Source organism: Gossypium hirsutum, chromosome A12 (genome assembly GCF_007990345.1).
Source record: "Gossypium hirsutum isolate 1008001.06 chromosome A12, Gossypium_hirsutum_v2.1, whole genome shotgun sequence".
Taxonomy (NCBI): domain Eukaryota; kingdom Viridiplantae; phylum Streptophyta; class Magnoliopsida; order Malvales; family Malvaceae; genus Gossypium; species Gossypium hirsutum.
The window spans coordinates 100579250-100604887 of NC_053435.1; the positions used below are offsets into that span (position 1 = coordinate 100579250).

Consider the following 25638-nt stretch of genomic DNA (forward strand, 5'->3'; position numbering starts at 1 on the left):
GCGACTAATCGTGCCTATCTCAGAGGCGCAAATGGTGGATCCCACAGGAACATCTGTTGCTTAAAATACAGAACACTAAAAACATTGATATTTGTGGGTGTTAAATAATTTATATAACTTAATGTTGATATCCTAGTTGATATAAAAAAAATTAAATGAGTTAACAGCAACTATTAACATGCCAATACTTAACAGTAACTTAAAAAATTTAAATAAGCTTAAACATCATTTGTCCAAATTCATTTTCAAAATGAAATGATTTTTAATTTTTTTATAAAGTTATATGTTAAACTCACCAAATACTAAACTAAACACAACAATTTATAACTTAATCCTAAATTACTAATAACTTAATTTTAAAATAATTACAAACACGAAAAATTTTAACATAATCCTAAATTACTAACAAATTAATTTTAAAATAATTATAAAAAAATTACATTCATACAAAATATTAATCCAAAACTATAAACTATAAACATAAATGTTTTATAATTAATAATTAATAACAAAAAAATTACATTCATGCAATAACAAAGGCTGCAAGAGAGTTATTGTGCGGGCAGAAGGAGCAACAGGGTGGGCAGTCTATTGCTGTAGGAGGGGGACTGTGCGGGCAGCCCATTCATGCCTATCCGACAGGCGTGACCCGTTTTTACCCGTATTTTAACCTATTAGACCGTATTTTTACCTTTATATATTTAAATATTTTTAATAAAAATAAAAAAATAATATTTTATTTAAAAAACAAAAAAATTTAATATAAAAAATTAATTTACGTCTGTCAGATAAGCACAAATTAAAAAAATAACCCATTTTAATAAATAATCGGACTTACAACTTATTTTGATAAATATTTTTTTTTTAAATTATTTCAGTAAAAAACCCCTCCCAAAACGAGTCGTCTTACTCAATCATTATAATTTCAACACATTTCAACCCCCTTCCCCTCTCTCTCTGTATCGACTAAATCCCACCCGATTCTCCCCCCAAAATCTAGCTCCCGCTTTAAAGAAGAAAATAAATAAATAAACACTAAATATAAGTAAAGTGATGGATCGTCGGAGGACAGAAAGTCCGGTATACGGCCGGCAGTGGAGTGGATCCAGCAGCTCCGGCTCGTCGTCTCCGGCGCATCCTCTTTCTCGGTTACAGCCCGGTGCTGCCGGTGGTCTTTCTACCATCAAACGCACACAAAATGTTGCCGCCAAAGCTGCTGCTCAACGACTCGCTCAAGTCATGGCTTCGCAGACCCCCGACGACGATGAGGAAGACGATGATCTAGGGTTCAGGTTCGGTGGTCCTCCTATACCTCCTACCTTCTCCAATAATGGATTAAACCGCAGTACTTCTCCAGCGATCTCTCTCACCCGGCCTAATAGATCTCCGTCCCCTGCGGTAGTAGCTTTGAATTGAAGTGAATTAGGGAGGCTTTTTCTCTCTTTTTATGTATCTGAATTTTTTATCTGATAAGGCGTTTTTGGTAATTTTGATTAGTTAGGTCGGAATTTTGTAGAGCATGCGTCTTCCGTGCGTTCCACGTTCGCAGGGAGGCCAGCAATGGCGATGCGGTCAACCACGCCAAATTTGATACCGCCGAATAGAACTTCAGTTCGCACGCCAGTTTCTATACCTCCGATTGATCCTCCTAATCGAAGTAGAGACAAAAGGTTAGCGTTCATGAATTTTATTGGTTAGGAATATATTTTGAATTTACAGTTGCTTAATATAAAAGGTTAATATTGTAGTTCATGTAAATATTAATGTATTTAAGTAAGCCTATTTATAGTTATTATTATTATTATTTTAATTAAAATGTTATTTTCCATCTGCTTTTAGCTGATTTCATAAACGGTATGCTACATTATCTGTTTCATTTGTAAGAGAAGATAGGAGAATGGTGAGTTTAACGTGGTGGCATCTGAAGAAGTGAGGAGAGAAAAAAACAATTCAAATTAGTCTTCTAATAGAAGGAAATTTTAAATTTATATTTAAGACTAAAGATAATAACTAGTTAGTAAGATGGCAACCAATTTTTAGATTGTGAGGTAACAAAAAGACCAACTGAACCAACTGTTTAATGTATTAGTATAGTTGGCAAAAACATATCAGGTCAAAGCAGCCTCTTGCAATTGCAGTTTATTTATTCACATTTGCACCAATTATTTTGTTGTTGGAATCATGTTCCTCTCTATACGCACTTAAGTTATTGTATCTTTGGACAATGCAACTGCTACACTAATATATCTTCTACCATACATTACACATTTATTTTTATCCCATTAAAAGTATTTGGGATGATAATGCTCACTGAATACCTAGACTAAACCATGTTGTATAGATTTTCAAAGAATTCTTCATGTTAATACTTGATTAAGAATTCTTCATGTTAATACTTGATTAATAATGTAATGCTCTTCTTTTATGCCTTACTATATCGTATAAATTTGTTCTTAGTTTGATCACTTGGTGTCTATACTTAATATCTGATTTGCAAACATGATCTTTATTTATTAAAAGTAATCCGTATCAAATCATAGCTTTTTTTATGGTATAGTTGGTTTAAAAAATACTGTGATCCAAACCCTCGAAAGTCGTACTAGAGCCAGCCCTAGATCTTAGGGTGTCATGCCATAATTTTTTGTTTATGGTTTATTTGGAAAGTATGCTTAAGCCTCAACTCAAATGCAGTTTTTGCTATATAATTTTTCATTTCTCCCTTAGTAGATTACCCAATCAAGTAGTTTATCCTTATTTGTTGTGCCTAATTTCTTCATTACCCCTATTTTATGAAACCAATTCAAAGTACTGTTTTCTTCATACTCAAGTTTTCATGAATTGCCAAATGACAATTTCTTCCTTGTGCCTTCATTCTCTGTATACATAATCATCCATGTGCTTCTGTCCTTTCTCATTGTGCGTGGAGTATTGTTAGGTTTACTTGCCCGTTTTTTAAAATAATTTTTGTTGTGTAATGAGAAAGTGAAAATGTTCAACCATTTGTAAGACAATAGATTTTGAGCAGTAGAATTGTATTACCTGAAAGTACTGCAGGTTTACAGCTGATGTAGGACAGCTCAAAGTAAACGACATTGGAGATCAGCGTGAAACTTCTGCACTTCGTGATGAAGTATGTCACTGGAATTTATCTAGTTCTATATTGACATCTGACTCATACAGCTCTTGAATATATTGATCTTATACAGTAAGCTGCATAATTTGAAACATAATCATGCCTCTGAGGGTGCATCATTTTGAATATATGCAGTTGAATTTAAAATCTTATTCTTGAAGCAGTTAGTTTGAAGCTAATGCATGCTATGTTGCAGCTTGATATGCTACAAGAAGAGAATGAGAATCTACTTGACAAGGTGAGCCTTTATCATTACTGTTGTGTTATCTGTGACATGTAGCATTTATGCCTGCGTATGTTATACAGCTTCGTTCTGCTGAAGAAAGACGTGAAGAAGCCGAATCAAGAGCTAGGGAGCTAGAGAAGCAGGTCCGTTTTTCTTCTTCTTTGGCTGCAAGATCTTCTTCCCCTGTTTGGTACAGCATGGATGGCTTATCCTATCAAATTATGTAGCATCATCTGAGTTGTTTCATCAAATACTTCTACTATATGAAGCACAGTTGTTGGTTTGGGACAATTTCGTGATTTAGACATGATGCAACGTTCATAAATACATTTGGGTTATGCTTTAGCTGTCTTTCCTTAAATTATCACGTATCCTGTAGCTTCTATAGCTGCATATTTGTTGAAGGGTTTAGCTTAGCAGTATGTATCAGGTGAAATTAGTCACATAGATCATATTACACTTAATACAACTTGATATCTCCAAATTTTCAAGTTATCTGTTTACATTCTTGGTTCATGATATTTGAACCGTACTGGGTTGTGTATGAGGTGACACTGAGATAAATCCCTTCAATAGGCACTTTCGTGAAGAAGCATACTCAGGTCCTCTTGTTAAACGTATGTAACTTTTGAACATGTTGTGATGTTGAGATACAAGTAAATTAAGCATGTGATTTGTGACACTGTCTTAAATGGCTATTGGCTAAATATTTGCCGGTCGTTTGTTACTGCATTATAAAGCTGCTTACTTGTTAAGTTCTATGTTAATAGGTTGCTTCCTTAGGAGAAGGTGTATCTCTGGAAGCTAAATTATTAAGTAGGTAAGTGTGAGTATTTTTCATTTGCTAGTTGCATTATTATAATCTCTATATAATTTGTGTGGACTTTTTGCAGGAAGGAAGCAGCTTTGCGTCAAAGAGAGGTATACTTGTAGGGTCTAAACTTAGTTGGACCAGGTTTATCTTTCTTGTTTTCATTTCTCTTCCCACTTATGAATTAAATATTATGTATATCCCATTTTAGATGTTTTCCTGGAACAACAATATCAGATATATCCTTCTGTCTCCCTTTATATCTCTCCCTCTCTTCTTCCTTCTCCTTCATCCCAGCTCTTTATCCAGAAGAGCCAATTTTTGTTTTTTGTTACTTTATTTAAGCTGTAAAACATTGTTTTTTGTTAAAAGGAATGTTAAAATGCTCTGCAGGCTGCTCTTAAGGCTGCAAAACAGACAAAAGATGGTAGAGAGGAGGAGATTGCAGCCTTTCGGTCAGAACTTGAGGTAAAGTGTGCAATGATGCCGGTGCAAAGGAGTGTGTTGATGCTGAAACTAATTCTGTAACTTTATTTTGTTCAGAATTTGAAGGATGGGGCTGCTAAAGCTGTCGAACAGCTCCATGAAGCAGAATCTGAAACAAAAGCCCTTCGCTCAATGACACAAAGAATGATTTTGACTCAGGAAGAGATGGTTTGTCCATCAAGTTCAAGTAACTTCTTTTCTGCATGCTTAAATTCTAATTTTATACTAAATCTATTTTGTAGGAGGAAGTTGTCCTAAAGAGATGTTGGCTTGCTCGTTACTGGGGATTGGCTGTACAGCATGGTAATCAACTCTCACATTCTTCTCTAGCTAGGAACTGATTTACATCTTAATTGCACTAAATAATATGCATAAAAGTAAGATTTTAGTCCCTACACCTTTGATGTAATGCATCCCTAGTGTAAAAGTTTTGAACATTCTTAAGATTCATGAAGTTCAAGGATCTTGTTGTATGTGCAACTTGGTCAGTTAGTCTTTTTCTGGACCAAAGATAATGTGTTAGTAGTGAACCTACATTCTACTTTTGTGGTAGATTGTTGATATGGACTTTGCTATTGTTCTTTTGCTGGTCAGTGTTATCATAGTCTTTTTATTGTTTATTAAACTGATAGGATTTGCTTTTTCTGCAATTGCTACTGGATTTTCCAGGCATATGTGCAGATATAGCAGTGTCAAAGCATGAATACTGGTCGGCATTGGCTCCTCTTCCATTTGAAGTTGTTGTCTCAGCTGGACAAAAGGCTAAAGAGGAGGCCTGGGATAAAGGCTAGTTTATTTTCTGACTACATCCTGTTTAATCCCTCTTTCTTTTTAATATATATTATTTTGACCTATTAAATTTTAGAACTGTTACAGGTGGTGGGCATTCAGACCGGAGTAAAATTGTCCGGGATCTGAATGATCTGACTGGAGAAGGAAATATTGAGAGTATGCTTTCAGTTGAAATGGGCCTTAGGGAATTAGCATCTTTGAAGGTTGATTTTTTTAAGCAAAATTAAATATTAATTTGGTATACATTTCCTGGATGTTTTACATCCCTTTTTATAAATTTGCGTGCCACCTCTATGATGGTTTATGCCTTGCGCATTAACTTCTAAAAATTTTAGTAGCTGTAATACTTCTTTCCCTCCATTCTGTACTTATATGAATTTCTATTTTATTATTACTTATGTATTTCATCTGCACTTTTTGGAGTACCACTTCATTTTTCCTTTTTTTTTTTTAATTTCACGCTCAATACTGCTTTCAGGTTGAGGATGCTGTTGTACAGGCATTAGGCAGGCATAAGAGACTTGGTTTGCTTCATCAATCCGTCTCAGGTTTGCTTTATCTCTCTGCAAGTTTTTTATGAGTAATCAATTTAGTTCGATGTACTTAATCTATTTGTGTTTTGCCCAAATTAACTCCTTAAAGGATGCCAAAATTTTCATTTACTTTTGTGCAAAGACTAGCATCTTTTAGGTTGTATTCAGTAAAATGGAGTAGAACTAGTGACAGCTCTCACCACGTTTTCCCCCTGAAGAAACAGTTCTCAATCTTTTCTTTTAGTTAAACTACTTTGCCACCAATTCTTCAACTTCTACAATTCCATCTGTTAGAAATAAGTTAGATGGTGATATCTGCAAAATCTTTATCCTTTTATTTTTATTTGGTTTTCAGATTCAAAGTCACCAGGTGATCCCAAGTTGATTGATGCATTTGGTAAGAGACACTGTTTATCTGTCTTTATTCACTATTCTATCTTACAGCAAGTTTTCATGTTGATTTTGGAAGCCACTGGCCTCAATTATTTTAAAAAGATTCAGTGTTATTTTTCTTCTTGATTTATTTAAATATATCTATTTTTTCTTTTCAACTGCAGAACTAAGTGAAGAGGAGAGAGAAGATGTTCTTTTCAAAGAGGTTTGTCACTTTCTTCATTTTAATATTTTGCATGCCAGTCATATGTGAGACTTCAATGCAAAATTTATTTCTTAGCCTTTTTGCTTTCTATTATCTGTTAGATCACAGTTAATTCGTATAAATCAATTTCTGAGTTTTTCTTTTTTCTTCTTCCTTTAATTAAACCTCCTCTATCTGTCTGTCTTGCTTAATCCTTCCTCTCTGGTTCTTCTGGATCTAATTCATAGCCTCGTCTCCTTTTCACACTTCCCTATCTATTTCCAAGAGAACATGAAAAACCACTTTTTTTTCTTCTTTTGATAAGAGCTGAATGTCGAAGGTCATTATATGCCGCTATATGTTATTAAACACTATGCTATGGTACCCAATTATGTTTGGTTCTTGCAGATTAGTTTAGGAATGTAATATTCTCAACAAATATGAATTGCCCATCAATTAACTGCACATGGCCTTGTCACCTTTTGCCAAAACAATTTATTTACTTGAGGTAGCAAGCTTGGTTTTAAGGTCAATTTTTGAATTTATTAGTAAATTTAGTAGTGTTTTGGCATCATGGTAAATTAGCTCTGCACTGGAGCTTCTCTTGCTGAAGAAGGTTGCCTTTATGTCGGAATTCTTGTACTTATAAATTGTACCTGTTATAGGCTTGGTTAACGTATTTCTGGAGAAGAGCCAAAGTGTATGGCGTGGAAGATGATATTGCAGAAGAGCGACTTGAGTTTTGGATTAGCCATATTGGACAGACCCCTACTTCCCATGATGCTGTGGATGGTAAGATGACTATCCTCTTTGCTTGATCTTGTTGATGAATGCAATTGTATCTGGGGACAACTTCAGAAACAGTGAAAACCGAGCACATATTTTGAGCCATATCTGAACCTTTTTCAAGCCTGAAATGAATATCCGAGCATCTTTCTATCTTGGGCAGTAAAGATACATATGATGAAACCATTACATAAAAAGAGGGGGGGGGGGGAGAGAGAGTGACTGATGAATGTTAAAAGTGCCAGTAAATAATTCGTAAAGCATGAATGTGGAATATTCCGATTTCCGAGTTATATCTGATTTTAAACGAAGGTTTGCATGATGTGCTGTGTGGCAGTTGATCGAGGTTTATATGAGCTGCAGAAGTTAGGAATAGAACAACAGCTTTGGGAAGCATCTCGTAAAGGAATTGACCATCCAGCTCTTGCTTCTTTGTCTAATCACAAAGATCTCGACAACACTTAGTGATATTTATTTATTGCTTTTTGTTTTGAGAAGTTATATTTATTGTTCAAAATTTTTCTTATTAATTTTTTACTTTAGCCTGCTTAAATTTCATAGCCTTATATATACATATGCATGGTGTAATTTGATGAGACAGTTCCTGATGTAATGGATCTTTGCTTGAAGCGGATCATTAAAGAACAACCTTACGGTATTGTTTCATGTCTCCACAAAAAAAAAAAAAGGTGGTGAAAAGAGAAATAAAACTACGTTCGCATCTAATACAAACAAATTTATCCATGAGTTTCATAATGTGAAGTAAAATTTATTCAGTGTAAGGAAATGGCTATATGGATTTACATTACTGGAATTAGAAGAGGCAATAATTCCAGAGCACCACTGCCACCTGTTGAGAAACATAACATTTACGTGGGAGACCATTGAATCATCACCCACCTTGATCTCAGAATTAGTGCAGGAATCCAAAAACATAGGCATCATTGTTGGTGCAGCTCCCTGAGGAAGCTAGATAGCATGAAAAAGAGCTGAGGCAGATCACGAAGTCAAAGAATGAAGGTACAGGAGTTTCACGAGCCATTTTATGTTGATTTCTTTAATTAGAAGATGCATCAAAATATTTAAAATGGTCCTTCTCTAGATCCTAACTTATAGGTGTTGGATTGTTTGATGACCTTAAATACTTGTTTTCTTACAAGGTGGTTAGATTTCTTGTGGGTTTGAGAAGTTAGCCATACTCACAAATACATTGTTTTAACAGGCTGCGGAATTACGTGATGGACAAACCATCCCTTCCCGAGCCCATAGCATTCTGTGTGTCATGGAGCTATTCCATAGCTTTAACAGCCCCATCCTTCAAATCCCGAACAAAAGAAAGTCACTGAATTAGTTTCTGCATCAACACACTCCTTGAAACATTTTACCTCAAGTTCCGAACCAATGCCTGCAATCTCCCCTTCCTCCTTACCATCTTTTGTCTGATTTGCACCCTGCCCAACATTTTACGCTTTCTTTTTAATATGCACAATGTTTTACAGAAAATTAGCACTTCTGGATAATGAGCTGGTATGGAAGAGAGGGAGACAGAAGGATGCATCTGATAGTGTTGTATTGGAAGTTTTATGTATTTCAAATAATAATATAATTCCGCGTTCTTTAAAGAAACTTATCAAGATGATGTTTATTTAGTATTGTTTATTTTGAGCTTATATATAGAGAATACCATACGTGAATAATACAAGTTTTTCTTCTCATAATTTTCCTCCACTTTCGTTACAAGTATAAAGAAAATAGTAATTTGAATTGGTTCATAAAATAAGGCCAATAAAGAAATTAGGCACAAGAATGAGGATAAAACAAGGAACAAATTTATATCATAGAATGTGCAAGGAATAAAAGAATCAATGGCCTTCCAATTCTACCCCCACGCAGTCAGTCCTCTTTTCAATATAATGGCCAATTCAATGAAAAAATGAAAAAGAAGAGAAAATAAAAGGTACAAACAACAAACACATCGGAAATGGCTGTTTGGGTTTACACAGCTGGAATTGGAGCACCACTCCACTACTACTGCCCATTGAGAACCATAATATTTCCATCGGAGTCGATATCCACAGTCACAGAATCACCCTCGATTTCCCCAGCCAGCATCTTCTCCGCCATGCTGTCCTCCAGAAGTCTCATTATGGCTCTTCTCCATGGCCTTGCTCCGTAGCTCGGGTCGTATCCTTCTTCTACCACCCTCTCTCGAAACCTTTCCGTCACTTGCAGTTTTATTTCTTTGCCTTTAAGCCTGTCAAACACCTCCTGCAGCATTATATTCGCTATCTCCTTCACCTCCAACTTGGTCAGCTGCCTGAATACGATTATCTCGTCCAATCTATTCAAGAACTCTGGCTTGAAATATCGCTTCAGTTCTTCCATCACCATCCCCTTTATTATACTGTAACTGCTGTCTTTCTCATCATAACCGGGATCAAACCCCATCCGTCGCCCACCCTTCTCAATTACACTGCTTCCCACATTAGATGTCATTACCAAAAGGGTATTCTTGAAATCCACTGTTCTCCCTTTGCTGTCAGTCAACCTTCCATCCTCCAGTATCTGAAGCATCACGTTAAAGATGTCAGGATGGGCCTTCTCAATCTCATCGAAAAGCACTACTGTGTATTGTCGTCTACGAACAGCCTCAGTTAGCTGACCACCCTCATTGTAACCAACATACCCGGGTGGTGGCCCAATGAGCTTGGATACTGTCTGCCTCTCCATGTACTCACTCATATCAAATCGGATCATGGCTTCTTCGGAGCCGAAATAGGAAACAGCTAGTGTCTTGGCTAGTTCTGAATTTCCTACACCGGTTGGACCAGAAAAGATGAAGCTAGCAATTGGCCGATTTGGGTTCTTGAGACCAACACGGGCACGGCGAATGGCACGGTTAATGGCTTTAACAGCTTCATCCTGACCAACGACTCGCTTATGCAGAGTTTTTTCCATCTTAAGGAGTCAATCAGATTCGTCAATTGAAACTTTCTCAACAGGAATACCAGTCCATGAAGAGACAATATATTGAATGTCCGCTTCAGTTACAACCAGACTTCCTTCCCCACCCTTTTCCACTCCCTTGTTCATCTCCTTTTCTTTCTCTTGGGTTGCAGTGATCTGAGCCCTGAGCGTAATTTCTCGATCACGTAGTTCCCCGGCCTGTTTAAAGAACGTAGAACGCTGTGAGTCAGCTTAAACCAAATTAGGGTCCTAGAGCAGGACCATTACAAACATAAAATAAGCAATGAAACTGATAAACTTTTTTACCTTCTCAAAGTCTTGGTCGCGAACCGCTTCATTCTTTGACTTTGTGAGCTGCCAGAGCTCTTTTTCAAGGTCTTTAGCTTCCTCGGGGAGCTGCAACAAGCAATGATAAAGCCATGAAGTCACAACTTGAGAAAGAAAGGCAAATAAGAGTCACCCCAGACTAGATTGGAATACCAGCACACCTGTGCATGATGACGGCGAACACGAGAACCGGCTTCATCAATCAAGTCAATTGCTTTATCAGGTAGAAAACGGTCACTGAAGCATACAGAAATCAAGGTGAGGAACAAAATGGCTACACAGATACTTGATGAAAATAAGATTACCACATACTTGAGGTACTGGAATGACAGATGTGCCGCAGAAATTAAGGCCTCATCTGTGTAACGAAGCTTGTGGTGAATCTCGTAACACTCTCTCAGACCTTCCAAAATTTGTAGAGTTTCTTCAACAGATGGTTCAGGAACTTTGACTGGTTGGAATCGTCTTTCCAAAGCCGGGTCTTCCTCCATATGCTTTCTGTACTCATCAAGAGTCGTGGCTCCAGTACACTGTGCATCAATTCAAATAAGTATATGAAATAGTCAGATTGGATATCCATTTGCTACCTGAACATGAATATAGTAAGAACAAAATTTACCTGAAATTCACTCCTTGCGAGAGCTGGCTTCAAGATATTGGCAGCATCAATAGCACCTCTGCACCTCCTGCTCCAATTAGGGTGTGCACTTCTTCAATGAACAATATTACTTCTTCGCTTTTCTTGATTTCCTCCATTAGCTTCTTCAATCTCTCCTCAAACTCTCCGCGATATTTTGTTCTAGCAACAAGAAGACCCACATCCAGTGTTATAACCTAATGACAAAACAGTCATAAATGAGTACTTCTAACATCACAAATAATAAATAAACCAGTAATTATTGTAGAGAAGACACAACATTTTCCCCTCTATTGTTTCAGGAATATCACCACTAGCAATACGTTGAGCAAGACCTTCAGCAATTGCTGTTTTACCAACACCAGGTTCTCCAATAAGACACGGGTTGTTTTTGGTTCGTCTACCCAGTATTTGCATAACACGTTCTATTTGATCCTGCCTCCCAACAACAGGAACCAATTTACCCTGAAACCATAACAAACTTATTTAGATGAAGGCCACTTAGATTATAAAACAGATAAAACAAGTTTGTTACCTCCTCAGCCAGCTTAGTCAAGTTGGTTCCATATTCCTCAAGTGCTACCATTGACATCTTTTTGCCGCTAGCTGCTCTTCTGGAAGCAAATCTAGCTTCGCTTTCAGCTATCTTACCAATAACCTAGTCAAACAAGTAGATAATCAACCCATTACTATTTTATAAACAAGACATTTGAAACAAAATCAAGTCGTAAATGCATTTTTACCTTTTTGCGGATTTTACTTAGGTCAGCACCTAAATTCTCAAGAACACGGGCTGCTACACCTTCAATTTCACGAAGCAACCCAAGAAGAAGATGCTCTGGTCCGATGTACTTATGGCCTGAATTTTTTTAGAAAAATAAGATAAACCAGAGTTAATTGTATGAGCATACACCTAAACTACATGGTCACTGAATGATGGTAACTCTTATTATTAGATTAGGTAATTTCCAGTTTCAATGCCATTGTTAAATGATTAAGAAGTATAGAGACACCAAGTCGAAGGGATTCTTCCATAGAGAGTTCAAAAGCACGTTTTGCACGAGGGGTATATAGAATCTCCGAAGTGACTACTCCTCTACCCCTTCCAACTATTTTCTCCACTTCAACACGTGTATCTTTAAGATTGATTCCCATGGAGCTAAGAACTTTGGCAGCAATGCTGGAACCTTCAGCAATAAGACCCAATAAAAATTCCTCCGTGCCAAAAAAATTATGGCCAAGACGTCTAGCTTCCGCTTGTGCAAGTATAACTACTTTAATTGATTTTTCAGTGAAGTTACTAAATAGGGCTTTAGTTACACATCTGTTACCGTTTCCTCGCTGGGAAGAGATTGATATGGCAACTTTAGAAGTAAAACTTTGACCAAATCTGACCATATTATCTAAAGAATTTGAAACACGCAACCCAGAGAAACTACTTATCCTTGAACTTCTACGGTCGAGTTAGAAGAGCTAAAAAGTAAGGTTGAAGATTTGGAAACGGCATTGCATGGTAGTAAACTTCGGATTGAGCAATTCGAGGTGCAAGAAGATTGTCTCAAAGAAGAGCTCCATCAAGTTAAAGTCAAGTCAGAGATAGGGATTATATTATTGGAGAGGCAATAGCCCAGATCCGAGATGTTGCTGAATCTGTTCAAGACTTAGCAGTACGAGCGGATGCTTTGAGCATGATGTATGAGTCAACGTCTGATAAAGGTCGAGAGTTAGCCCTTTTATTAGATAAAGTTAGAACTTTGGGCATTAGGGCAAAGACGTATATGTAATCCATTTATATGTAAAGATATTCTTTTTCTAAATAAAGTTTTCTAAATGAGATTGAATCGAGATCGATACCTTTTTTCATTCATGCATTTGCATTACATTACATCAAAGAAAAGATGTTGATTCGAAATTCGATTCCTAAATAGAATAGTTTGTCATAAGGAAACGAATTTCTTGATAAAGTGGATTCTAGTGCCGTCGTCTGAATATAGTTCAAGTAAACACGACGAGAGAAATCTGATAATCCACGGAGGAATACATGATGTAATTGCCAGAGATTCAAGCCAACAAAGGTTATCCAAGAGCATGATGAGAGAAAGCCGGAAGTCCACGAAGGAATACATGACTTGATTTAATTGCCAACGAAGATTATCCAAAAGCCGACACTTTTTGATGAGTATCATGAAGATAATCGAGCAAGAGATCGAGGCTCAGATTAAGCAACAAGGAGCTAGCAGAGGCATCTTTTAGAGAATTTACAAGATTCGACCATGAAGAAAAGATCAGCGTTTACTTGGACTATGAAGGGCAAGACCGTATATGTAATCTATTTTCATATAAAGAAATTTATTTTCTAGAAAAGTTATTCTAATGGAATTAAATTCAAGATCAACATCTCCTTTTCTTTTTGCATTCATGCATTTGCATTACATCACATCATATGCATTCAAAATTATAGAAAGACCCTAATTAGTTAAAGTTTACTACCAGAGAGGTAGAAAAGGAAAATCTGGAAATCACACATCCCTACGGCACTCGCACTAAAACTAAGAGTATGGATCAAAGGTTCGAACAATTGCAAAAGGATATGCAAGACCAATTGCAAGTGCAGTTGGCCAAGATGCAGAATGACATGAGGGAACAAATGCTAACGGTTCAGAGGAGTATGATGGCCGAAATGGCTCAACTTCTAAGGGCCACTGATAAAGGGAAGACCCTCATGGCTATCACTGGTGAGGAGGATGTGGATCATCCTCCGGGTTTCACTCTGCCACGTGTGCCACTGCAAACTGAGGTACCTCCTAGAAGGCCATCTGTTACTGTAAGACCTCAACATGGGCCGGTTGATGCTGGAATCCCCGTGAATTTCCCATCTGGGTCGGGAAATAACGTGGACGATAGCCTGATCAACACTGTCACTCCTAATCTAGATATGATGGAAAGGGAAAGAATGGCAACTGAATTCTCAAAACAGTTGAAGGATCGTTACAGGTGGTTGGAAGAGAAATTTAGGGTTTTGGAAGACACTAGCAATCATCAAGGGATTGATGCCAAAGACTTAAGTTTGGTCCCAGACTTGGTGCTTCCTCATAAATTTAAGATGCCGGAGTTTGAAAAGTATAACGGGACTACTTGCCCAAAGGCACACATAACAATGTTTTCTAGGAGAATGACTGGGTATGTGAACAATGATAAACTATTGATCCATTGTTTTCAAGAAAGCTTAGTAGGAGCAGCGGCTAGGGGGTACAATCAGTTGAGTCGTGTAAGAATCGGTTCATGGAGAGATCTTGCATAAGACTTCATGCAACAGTACAACCATGTGACTGATATGACGCCAGACAGGATCACGCTTCAAAACATGGAGAAGAAGCCTAATGAAAATTTTAGGCAATACGCACAACGATGGAGGGAAGTAGCAATGCAAGTACAGCCACCACTATTGGAAAAGGAGACCACCATGTTATTTATCAATGCTTTGAAGGCGCCATTCATCACTCACATGATTGGAAGCACCACGAAAATTTTCGCGGATATAATTATGGCAGGAGAGATGATTGAGAACGCTGTAAGGGGCGGTAAAATTGAGGGGAAACGACTAAAAGATCAGCCCCAAGGAGAAAGGACAATGAGGTGAATAGTCTCAACTCGAGGGCAATCACAGTTGGTCAATCCAAAGCAGCTATGGTCGAACAACAAAATACCCAAAGACAGGAATCGGGCATAAGACAGAATTCGGAAAGAATGCAATTTACGCCTATCCCTGTGACATATCGTGAGCTTTATCAAAGCTTGTATGATGCACATGCCATTGCTCCATTTCACTTGAAACCATTACAGCCACCGTACCCCAGATGGTATGATGCAAATGCTAAATGCGAATATCATGCGGGAATACCGGGGCATTCGATCGAAAACTGCACAGGATTCAAAAAGGCCGTGGAGAGGCTTATCAAGATGGGGGTTGTGAAATTCGACAGTACCCCTAATGCCGAAAATCTGTTACCTGATCATGGTAATCAAGGAGTGAATGCCATTGATGAAACAATGGAAGGAAAAATCAAAGAAGATATTGCTGAAGTGAAGACACTCATGAAAGTAGTATGGGAGGAAATGGTGAAGAGAGGTATGTTGACCTCTAGAAAATGTAGAAGAGGAATAGAGAATTATTGTGAATTCCATGGAGAGGTGGGTCATGTGATCCAAAATTGTGAGGAGTTCAAGGCCATGGTGCAAGGCCTTATGTTTGACAAAGAGCTACAGATTTTTGAGGGTAGTTCTTGCAAAAGACAAATATGTGTGCTGGAAAATGAACAACAAGGAACCAGCCGACCAAGAATTATTATTTCCTTACCGGAGAATAAGGAAGTGGGGACACGAACTGGGCCCAATATTGTCATCCATAAACTCACTCCTTTCCCTTACAAGGATGACAGGAGGGTGCCATGGAGCTATGATTGTAGTGTAACAGTACCTGAGGGGGAGAGCATAGCCAGTGCATCTAGGAGCGAGCAAAATGAAGGTTCCCATACGCGAAGTGCGAAGCGCTATAATGGGGGGGCATTAGAGTGGAGCCCACAAAAGCAAAGAATGTTGACGTTGAGAAGAAGAAAGAGGTTGAAATCCTTGTCAAAGAGCTAGTAAAGGAAGAGGAGGCTAAGGAGTTTCTAAAATTCCTTAAGCATGGCGAGTACAGTGTGGTCAATCAGTTGCATAAGCAGCCGGCGCGTATATCAGTATTAGCCTTACTTCTGATACCACTAAATGTAACACCCCTAACCCGTATCCGCTGCCAGAACAGGGTTTCAGAGCATTACTATCATTTGCAGATCACTTAAAAAAAATTAAAATACTTACCGATTCAATGCATCATATAAAATAAATATATTACCATTCAATCAACAGTTTGGCACTTGTATAAGCATCAAACAACAACATTGTTAGTATACTTGCACATATCTCATATAAATTCAACATTGATATATCTATTTTCTCGACATGTCGCACTTGAGATTAATAATAGTCTCAATTACATAATTTCCTTGTATTAACATATCAAAGATAATCATATATGTACATGTCATGAAACATATCATGCTCTTATCGTTTCTTCACAAGCATATATCATTCATTTCATTATATCAATATTTTATCCTTCATCATTTCCATATATTTTATGTATATTTATTCTGGTAATAGCTTATATCAAACTTAACATAAATTATATTCCATGTACTTATACTTATTTCGTTTATCCATTTTCATAATTATTTCATACAACGCTTTTGTACATATATTTCCATATGACCAGTTCTTGTAAACATTTCACACAACAATTTCATATAACCATTCGTTATCTGATACATTTTACTTGAATATCAATTGTTCAACAGATGTTATAGCGTCTCCCATCCACGGTCTTATTTATCTTTGACGTGATGCCATAGTGTCTTTCAACTATGGTCTTACTCATTTTCTGTCATGTTGCCATGGTATCTTTCAACCATGGTCTTATTCTTTTCATGTCACGTTGCCATGGTATCTTTCAACCATGGTCTTACACATCTCATATCAGGTTGCCATGGTATCTTTCAACCATAGTCTTACACATTTCATATCAGGTTGCCATGGTATCTTTCAACCATGGTCTTACACACAAGTTGCCATGGTATCTTTCAACCATGGTCTTACACATTTCATATCAGGTTGCCATGGTATCTTTCAACCATGGTCTTACACACAGGTTTCCATGGTATCTTTCAACCATGGTCTTACACATTCCATATCAGGTTGCCATGGTATCTTTCAACCATGGTCTTACACACAGGTTGCCATGGTATCTTTCAACCATGGTCTTACTCATTTCATATCAGAGAGCACACTCCCACGAACCTCATCCTTACAGTGGGATTACCAGTCCAGGTTAAATCCCTTGTAATATAAACTCATAGAGTATTGTCGGGATTACCAGTCCAGGCTAAATCCCCTGCGACGACAATTATTCTAATGAGCTTGGATCTGAATTACCAGTCCAGGCTAAATTCAGACCCTAATTCGGATTACCCGTCCGGGCTAAATCTGTTTTACACATATTCTTCGGGAGGGCTATATCAGGATAGGATCACTCGTCCGGGCTAGATCCTTTTTACCGTCAATTCCTTTTCAAAGATCCATCGAATTTTCCTTTCATTCAACCGGGATTTCTTCTCCTTTTATCAAATTTATCAATATTTCATAAATTTTCATACAATGAACATTTAAATCATATTCACATAAATAACATACAATCTCAAGCATTTAAGAATATAATTCAAGTTACACGAACTTAACTCATTACTTGTTTGTGTTTATAATTTCATTAATCTGATATCTTTTCTTTTCCACGATCAAGTCTCATATTTGAGTCGTCCGGATCTTTATAAATAAATTTGATCATCACTTTCATTCATTTCATATTCTAATGCATTTAATTAATGCTCTAGGCAAAATTACCATTTTGCCCCTAAACTTTTAATTAATGACGATTTCATCCTTAGGGTCAGGAAAATAAAATTCTTCCAATTTAATCCTTATTTCCAGCTATTATTCTCATATATATTGATAACAATCCATGAATTCTATAAAATATCAGAATTTTTCATAATTTCAACACTTTTCAATTTAATCCCTAAAACATGTTTTCCCCCGATCTTGAACTAAATTAATAATTTCATTCAATTTTGTAATTTAAATAATAAAATAATCCATTTCATGCAATTTGGTCATTTCTGACATGTTTACAAAATTGCCCATAAAGTTTTACTTTTATTCAATTTAGTCCCTGAGCCTAAAATATGCAAATTAGCCATGCTAGATGAATATTCATACATATTTTTCCTCCTCCTCCTCTCCATTCCACATCCTTAATGTAGATAACACACTTGTAAGTAACATTATCCATAATTTTTATTATTTACTTTTATGAATATTAAAGCTGTCTATCTGCATCATAGCCACTAAATTATTTATATCTGGATCTATAGAACTCAAAATTAATATCCGATAATTTTACATGAATATAGACTCATATATATTCTTACCATAAAAATTTTAGAATTTTTGGTTTAGCCAATAAGTACAGTTTATTCTTTAAAGTTATCCCTGTTCTGCTGTCTGACAGTTCTGACCCCTCTTCACCAAAAATTAATTATCTCCTCATACAGGACTCAAATGATGTTCTTGTTTGTTTCTCCTAAAAATAGACTCATTCAGGATTTTATAAATATAAATTTAAGCCCCTAATTATTTTTATTAAATTTTTTATGATTTTTCAAAGTCAGAACAGGGGAACCCGAATTCATTCTGACCTTGTCTCACAAAATTCATTATATCTAAAAATTTACAAATCCATTACTTACACTATTTCTTCTATGAAAAACTATACTCAATAAGATTTAATTCCATATTTTTTTCATATTCTAATTCGATTTATACAATTTATGGTGATTTTTCAAAGTTAGTCTACTGCTGCTGTCCAAACTGTTTTTGTGCAAGCTATTAATTACCATGTTATAACACCCTTATTTCTTTTTCTACACCATTTCTCATCACTTTCTCTTATTTTCTCTTCACTAACATATCAAAAACATAGGACCTTATGTACGAAAACTCTACTATAACATTATTTCCATGCTTTGTCAATAATAACAAACTTAAAAACATATTGAAATCTTGGTATACTTACCTTGTTCTATTGATACTAATCTTTAACTTGATTTTCTCTCTCCTCCAGCTTCTATTTCTTGAATCCAACTTGATATTCTAACTCCCCATGCTCTCCTTAACATTTTTGTCTCTTGGTAGCTATGGGAATTCATTTGATTTTTGGGTGAAAATGGTGAATTTTTGGTAGAAGGACCAAATTGTAAAGAAAACAAAACTTTCTTTCTTCCTCTCTTTCTCTCACGTTAGTGCATGGGAAAATATGGATGAGAATTTCTCATCTTTCTTTCTTTATATACTAATAAAATAATAATAAAATATATTATTAAAGTATTAATAAATAATATTTATCTAATTAAATAATTATAAAATATCAAAATATCTCTAGCATCATTATTACTTTCTAGATTTCTCTCTCTTCCAATTGACCATTTTGCCCTTCATTATCTTTTAAAATTCCATCCTTGAGTCATCATTTAATTTGGTAAAATTGCAATTTAGTCCCTCATAGTTCTTCATCTATTCAATTTGGTCCTAATTCAACCATTTTCCTTAGTTTCTAGATCATTCCACTCTTAAATTATTTACACTATTGGTCCTTCAACTTTTTCATATTTACACTTTAACCCCTCAAATTATGAATATTTACTCTTGTGCAACAAAACTTTTCTCACTTTTACAATTTAGTCCTTTCTTGAATTAATATATCATAATATACTTCTCAATATTGACATAATTCAAAATTTCCCTTTTTGTCACTTTATTTCCTTATTTTACTATATCAAGGGTAATATCTTACTGTAAAAATTTTTAGGGTATTACAATTACTCTGGAATTTCTAGATAATACAAGAAACTAAAACAGGACAATTGTTCGAGAAATTCACACATCCTCAGTGGGCCGTAGCATTAGTGGAAGGGTACAGGCCTACAGGTTGAGCAAGAATAATGCTTTGAAAAGACAAATGAAGGAATGAGTGGTGACGTCTAGGATAGGGGTCATATTCACAAAATTCTGCATCATAACATGTTTAATTAGGAACATCCGACTCATTTCGATCATGGCATCCTAATTATCAAGCATAATCATTCTACAGGTTATCAAAGATGACGCACCTTAACCCCTAAGCAGTAGGGTAATAGGCCGCAGCATAGCAGATCGGGCTAAAGCAGATCCAAGATGGTTTGGCATCCTTGTGCTTACAAGGAGCAAATCGAAGACATAGCTGATTTGGCTTTCGCGTGCTTACGCTAAAGAAAGTATAAGATGATTTGACATCTTTATATTGTCAGAGAACAAGTCGAAATCTGGCATCTCCATTTCGACGGAGAGCAGATACATAGCAGATCTGGCCTTCAGATGTTTATACTGAAGCAAGATCCAAGATAATTTGGCATCCTTGTGCTTACAAGGAGCAAATCGAAGACATAGCTGATTTGGCTTTCGCGTGCTTACGCTAAAGCAAGTCTAAGATGATTTGGCATCTCTGTATTGTCAGAGAACAAGTCGAAGTCTGGCATCTCCATTTCGACGGAGAGCAGATACATAGCAGATCTGGCCTTCAGATGTTTATACCGAAGTAAGATCCAAGATGATTTGGCATCATTGTGCTTACAAGGAACAAATCGAAGAAGCAGATTTGGCGTCTCTGTGTTCGACGGGGAGCAGATTGAAGATATCAACATGACAGTCATGAGTTTGCAAGGAGTAAATTGACAAAGCAAATTTGGCGTCTCTGTATTAGAAGGGGAGCAGATCGGAGATTACAGATTTGGCGTCTCTGTATTAGACGGGTAGCAGATCAAAGATAGCAGATATCGCTTTCCTGAGTTGCAGTGAAACAGATTGAAACCGTCAAGAGGCCATTTAAAAAAGATCAAAGATCAAGAACTCAAGACTCGGCGAGCCCAAGCAAAATTGGTCTTTTTATAGTCTTTGCTCTGTTCACGTTACACGACAACAAGCAAAGAGGGGCAGCTGTACAGTCCAAATTTTGCCCTGCTAAAAAGCCCAACATCTAAAAACCCAACAGCCCAAAACCCAACAACCTTCAAAGACCAATCACCTAAACCCTAATGGCCTATTTATGAAATAAAAAAATAAAAAAAATCCAAATATCTTCACTCCAACCACCCCACTAAACCACTCCACTAAACCACTCTAACCACCCCACTAAACCATCCCAACCACTCCACTTGCCGACAAAAAAATTAGTTGTAAAATTTGGCTATAAAAGCCATTCAAGACTATGTTAGAAGGGGTTTTTTTTTGAAAGACTAGTTTTTAGAGATTAATCAAAAGATCAAAGCAAAAGAGGTTTCTTTTGTCTATTCTCATCTTAAGTTCTTTGTTTGTTTATTGTTTTCCTTTCAATTTTATTTTGTTTTTTTATACGAAAGTAAAAATAAAAGTAAGAAGCTTACCCATATTTTCATTACCGAAAAAGTTTTTTTGAGGTCTGGTCGCCGTGTACGGTGGCGCCGACGGTGGCCCGTGGGGGCCCGTGACCGGAGCAAAGCCGGACCAATAGCCGGATTTAGAAGGGAGGGAGAGAGTGTTATTTTTAATATTGTTATTATTTTCTATTATTATTATTATTACTAATACCACTATTATCATCATTATTACTATTATATTATAATACCCTTTCATTATTATTACTATTGTGTTTTTACTATTATTATTATTATATTTTCTTTTTTTGTATTTACTTATATGTTATTATTTTTTATATTAACTAATTTAATAAATATATATTTTTTAGCATATTTATTTTATTTACATATCATTACTTTTTATTATTATTATTTCATCATCTATTCTACTTATAGTTTTTTAAATAATTTCAAACATTTAGCTTATTCATTATTTCCCTTTCTTATTATTTGTTCGACTCATTTATCTTACCTTCGTATTTATCGTTATTATTTGTTTATCTTGTTATAGTTATTGATTTTTATTTGTTATGCGTTCTTTATTATCTCGTTCCATCACGAATTTAGGTTTTATCTAACCCAATAATAATTCTTTCATAAAAATAAATATTTCGTATTTGATAATTCGAGACAATCATGCCCTAACTTACTGGGTCTCGACTTTTCTCATTTAATCTAAATACGGAATACTCTTTTAAATCGCAATACAAGTTTTGAATAATACTTATTTTTGGAAATACGAGGTGTTGTGCCCTAATTTACTGGGTATAACACTTCGTTACCTCGAAGTAAGAATTTGTTTTAAAATAAAGGCAGTATTCGGTATTAGGAAATTCGAGAAAACGTGCCATAACTTACTGGGTTTCAACTTTTCTTATTTATCCTAAATAACCGAACAACCTTTTAAAAACAAATTTAGAATATATGAATTTTAAATAAAGGCAAGCTCATTCTCAAAGTTTGAGATGTCGTGTCTTAATTTACTGGGCGTGACATTTTATTACTTCGAGATGAGAGAGTCTTTAACGTTTGTTTTAATCTAATCGGTCATTTTCAAATTAGCATTTTTACGAAGAGGGATCGTATGTCAATGTCTTTCAAGCTTTCAATTTTCGACACTAAGATATTAATTAATCAACTAGGTACCAATTTTTGGGCGTTACGAGGGTGCTAATCCTTCCTCGTGCGTAACCGACTCTCGAACATGTTTTCTTGATTTACGTGGACCAAAATCGTTGTTTAAATAAATCAAACCATTTATTAAAAACAACCACTTTTACAAGGTGATCCAATAACATCTAAAAAGATTGGTGGCGACTCCCGTTTTCGTTTTTCTCCAAGTCGATACCCGTTTTTTTTAAAAAATGGTTACGACAACATTCATTCACATGTCGCCTGAGAACGGAAAACCCACCATGGGTGCTTGTATCGGAGGTAGTCAAGATCTTGCAAAAGGAGTGAACATGAAACCTTGGTGGGTGAGGAACGGGAGACTCCTTGTCCATGGTATTCTCATCTTGCTGCTAAAAAACAGGTAAGGCAAAGATCAAACTCATGAGAAATTCAACTTCTCATTAAATTCTGATTATTACAAAGAAAAAAAGTAGAGACCAAAGCTTACAGTAGGTTCAGGAAGTAAGAGTCACTTGTGCAAAAACCTCATTGGTATCTGGTTCAGCCTAAATGGTTAACAGCAAAAGGATATTAGTTTCGTTAGCAAAACTAAACCCTATAGACAAAAGAAACCCATTCAAATTGCAATAAGAAAAATGTGCAAGTTACCTTTAGTTGAACGTTAATCACCCGACAAAGGATCTTGGATGGAAGATTATACACTGGCATATGCTAGTCTAGAACCTGATTAGTAGACGCCTCAACTTGATTCACCACAAACTTTGATGTTAATAATAAGCAAACCCAGAAAAAGAAAAAGAGAGGAAGTGGAAAGAACCACTTCAGAAATCACATTCATTCACCAACAAAGAAATTTTAACTTTAACAAGAAAGAAAATAAGAGAAAATAGGGGATAAAAAAGAAACATGTTCTATGTGACCTTGAGGAAAGTAGAACATGCGCTGTCCTTCGCGAAGGACGGTCACCAGCGGTCCCGCACATGCATGCCATAGCTCCGTATACAGCGCCATTTCAGGGTCTATATTTTCCCGACATGAGACGGAACCCAAATAAACATAAAACGGTAAAAAAAAAAACCCATCAAAACTCTTAGAACCCGCAGAAAGGCAGAAATGGAAGAAGAGATTATGCCTCTGATCCCAGCTTGATGAGTGAAATGACCATTTTTCCCTTCCATGGTCTTCCTAGCATCCATTGACTCACTGCAACCAGAAGAAAAGCTTTCTCCTCCTCTTACGTTAACACAGTTTCCTTTCATTGATACCTCTGAAGCTGTCATTTCTCCGCCAAATGTTTTCAGCTCAGATCTTCTATCTAATAGTATCAAATTCCTTAAACTATAAACCCTAACTCGAATTCAACTCAATCCACCATCATCGCTCTCGTAAAACCCCCAACTTCCCTGAGACTCTAATCACAACCACCAAAACAAGCATATATCAGTCTCAATTCAACACCAATCTTCTTGATTTATGCATCAGTCAATCAATTCTTATCTCTCTCTCTCTCTCTCCACTTTCTATCTCTAGTCGCTGTCACTCTTCCTCTTTCCTCCTGCCAAAACACAAACAACTCACTGTTTGGCCTCTAATCTCCTTCCCATCAACCTGTATAAATTGCAGCAGATATCAGAGCTCGTACATTCTTCAAAAGAAAAAAAAAAGAAATTTACAAATAAAAATAAAGCTTTTATCTCTCTTTCTTTCCTTCTCTCTGGTTTTTTTTCTGGTCTCGGTATGTGAAGAAGCAATGGCAATCATTTAAACCGAAGTCTATTCCTAACCCACTGAAACAACCGGCACTACCGGCTACACCCGGTGGACTTATCAGTGGGGACGAAGGAGTCGAGGACCAAGCCCCAAGGGGACCAGATCCTTCAAGCAAGTTAGAAAATTAAGGGAAATATAATATTTATAAAATGAAAATACGAAATATCAGATTAGTTTATACCACAACAAAATCTTATATTTTACATTTATTCTATGACAGGAAGAAAAGAAATATAAATGAAAAAAAAACATATGGTTTATATTTATTGAGATTGAAGGAATAAATTGTGAACTCATGTGATGCCGTATAGTTAGAGAGTTCATCATTTCAGTTTGAGTTGTATTTATTGTTTCGAATCTTACTTTAATTATAGTTATTTTGTGTTTTGGTTATGAAATTATAAAAATTTTCAATTTTATAATTAATATTATCAAATTTTTTTAATTTTAATTGCTCTCTTTTAATTAATTAATTAAAAATATATTTTTAATTGATATAATAAAATATTTAAATATAATAAAATATTTACTTTTCAATACTTAAATATTTTATTATTTTTATTATTATATAATTTAATAAATTTAATTGTCTTTATTTATGAATTTTATCAAATTAATCTTCTAACACATTTTCATAATTTAAAATTTTATATTTATATTTTTTATTTAGTTTTTAAATTATGGATGCATTTAAGGACTAATTTGATAGAATTTGTAAATATAAAGAATTAAATTTGTTGAATTATTAGAATGATGATCAATTTAATAAAAAGTATAAATATTAAAGACAAAATATGTTATTATACCAATTTTAAAAAGTCACATCATTATTCTCTTTAACTATTTAACAAAAAGTGATTAAAAAAAAGGATAAAAAAATTAGAGATAAAATTGAATATGATCAAAACAAAAATACACTAGTCGTTCGATTGTTAATGGTGTAGTTTATCTGTTTTATTGACGTGTAATTTTTGTAAGTCTTATATAACAATTCGGTTGATGGATTGCAATTTTTTTCACTTTTAGAATCTAAATTTTTTAGTCTCCTTTTAATAATTAAATTATCATTTTCACTCCATTTTACTTAAATATTTATTGGTTTTTATATAAAAATATATATTTATTGATTTAAATCAATATAAAAATGATAATTCAAATATCAAGTGGATAACAAAAATTAAAACACCAATGCGTAAAAATAAATATTGTTCAGGGACTAAATTGTGGCTCAACTTATATGAGTATGGATCTCACTGATGACAGAATCATTCCCCAATCAACAGGCTTTGATTTCTATCACACTAGCTACACTGGGAGAGT

General features: G+C 35.5%; 2 protein-coding genes, 1 long non-coding RNA gene and 1 pseudogene across 6 annotated transcripts; 1 reads left to right on the plus strand and 3 right to left on the minus strand.

Annotated features, from left to right (window-relative positions):
* The first annotated feature begins 893 nt into the window (after positions 1-893).
* Positions 894-8002, plus strand: LOC107946882 (coiled-coil domain-containing protein SCD2). 2 transcript variants are annotated; one of them, XM_016881376.2, is made up of 17 exons: positions 894-1398; positions 1498-1670; positions 3055-3130; positions 3330-3371; positions 3440-3502; positions 4130-4179; positions 4253-4280; positions 4564-4638; positions 4714-4824; positions 4899-4959; positions 5326-5442; positions 5533-5651; positions 5927-5996; positions 6337-6378; positions 6539-6579; positions 7224-7350; positions 7682-8002. In XM_016881376.2, the coding sequence occupies exons 1-17, from the start codon at positions 1054-1056 to the stop codon at positions 7807-7809; spliced, it is 1668 nt and encodes a 555-aa protein (XP_016736865.2). In that variant the 5' UTR covers positions 894-1053; the 3' UTR covers positions 7810-8002. The 2 variants fall into 2 exon arrangements, with proteins under 2 accessions (XP_016736865.2, XP_040939239.1); XM_041083305.1 differs by having other exon boundaries at positions 1194-1398; positions 1502-1670.
* A 1036-nt stretch (positions 8003-9038) lies between these two features.
* On the minus strand, positions 9039-11466 carry LOC121203490 (ATP-dependent Clp protease ATP-binding subunit ClpA homolog CD4B, chloroplastic-like; annotated as a pseudogene). Its single transcript, XR_005906460.1, has 5 exons — positions 11258-11466; positions 10951-11168; positions 10800-10875; positions 10618-10707; positions 9039-10509 (listed from the first exon to the last, which is right to left on the minus strand). The product of XR_005906460.1 is annotated as an ATP-dependent Clp protease ATP-binding subunit ClpA homolog CD4B, chloroplastic-like (transcript).
* On the minus strand, positions 11466-12296 carry LOC121203292 (chaperone protein ClpC1, chloroplastic). Its single transcript, XM_041083306.1, has 3 exons — positions 12019-12296; positions 11811-11933; positions 11466-11740 (listed from the first exon to the last, which is right to left on the minus strand). Exons 2-3 carry the CDS (start codon positions 11865-11867, stop codon positions 11510-11512), a joined length of 288 nt encoding a protein of 95 aa, XP_040939240.1. The 5' UTR covers positions 11868-11933; positions 12019-12296; the 3' UTR covers positions 11466-11509.
* A 10196-nt stretch (positions 12297-22492) lies between these two features.
* Positions 22493-24596, minus strand: LOC107946884 (uncharacterized). 2 transcript variants are annotated; one of them, XR_001697022.2, is made up of 3 exons: positions 23197-24596; positions 23036-23093; positions 22493-22934 (listed from the first exon to the last, which is right to left on the minus strand). It is a non-coding gene; the product is annotated as an uncharacterized lncRNA (long non-coding RNA). The 2 variants fall into 2 exon arrangements; XR_001697021.2 differs by having other exon boundaries at positions 22493-22937; positions 23197-24587.
* Positions 24597-25638: the final 1042 nt, after the last annotated feature.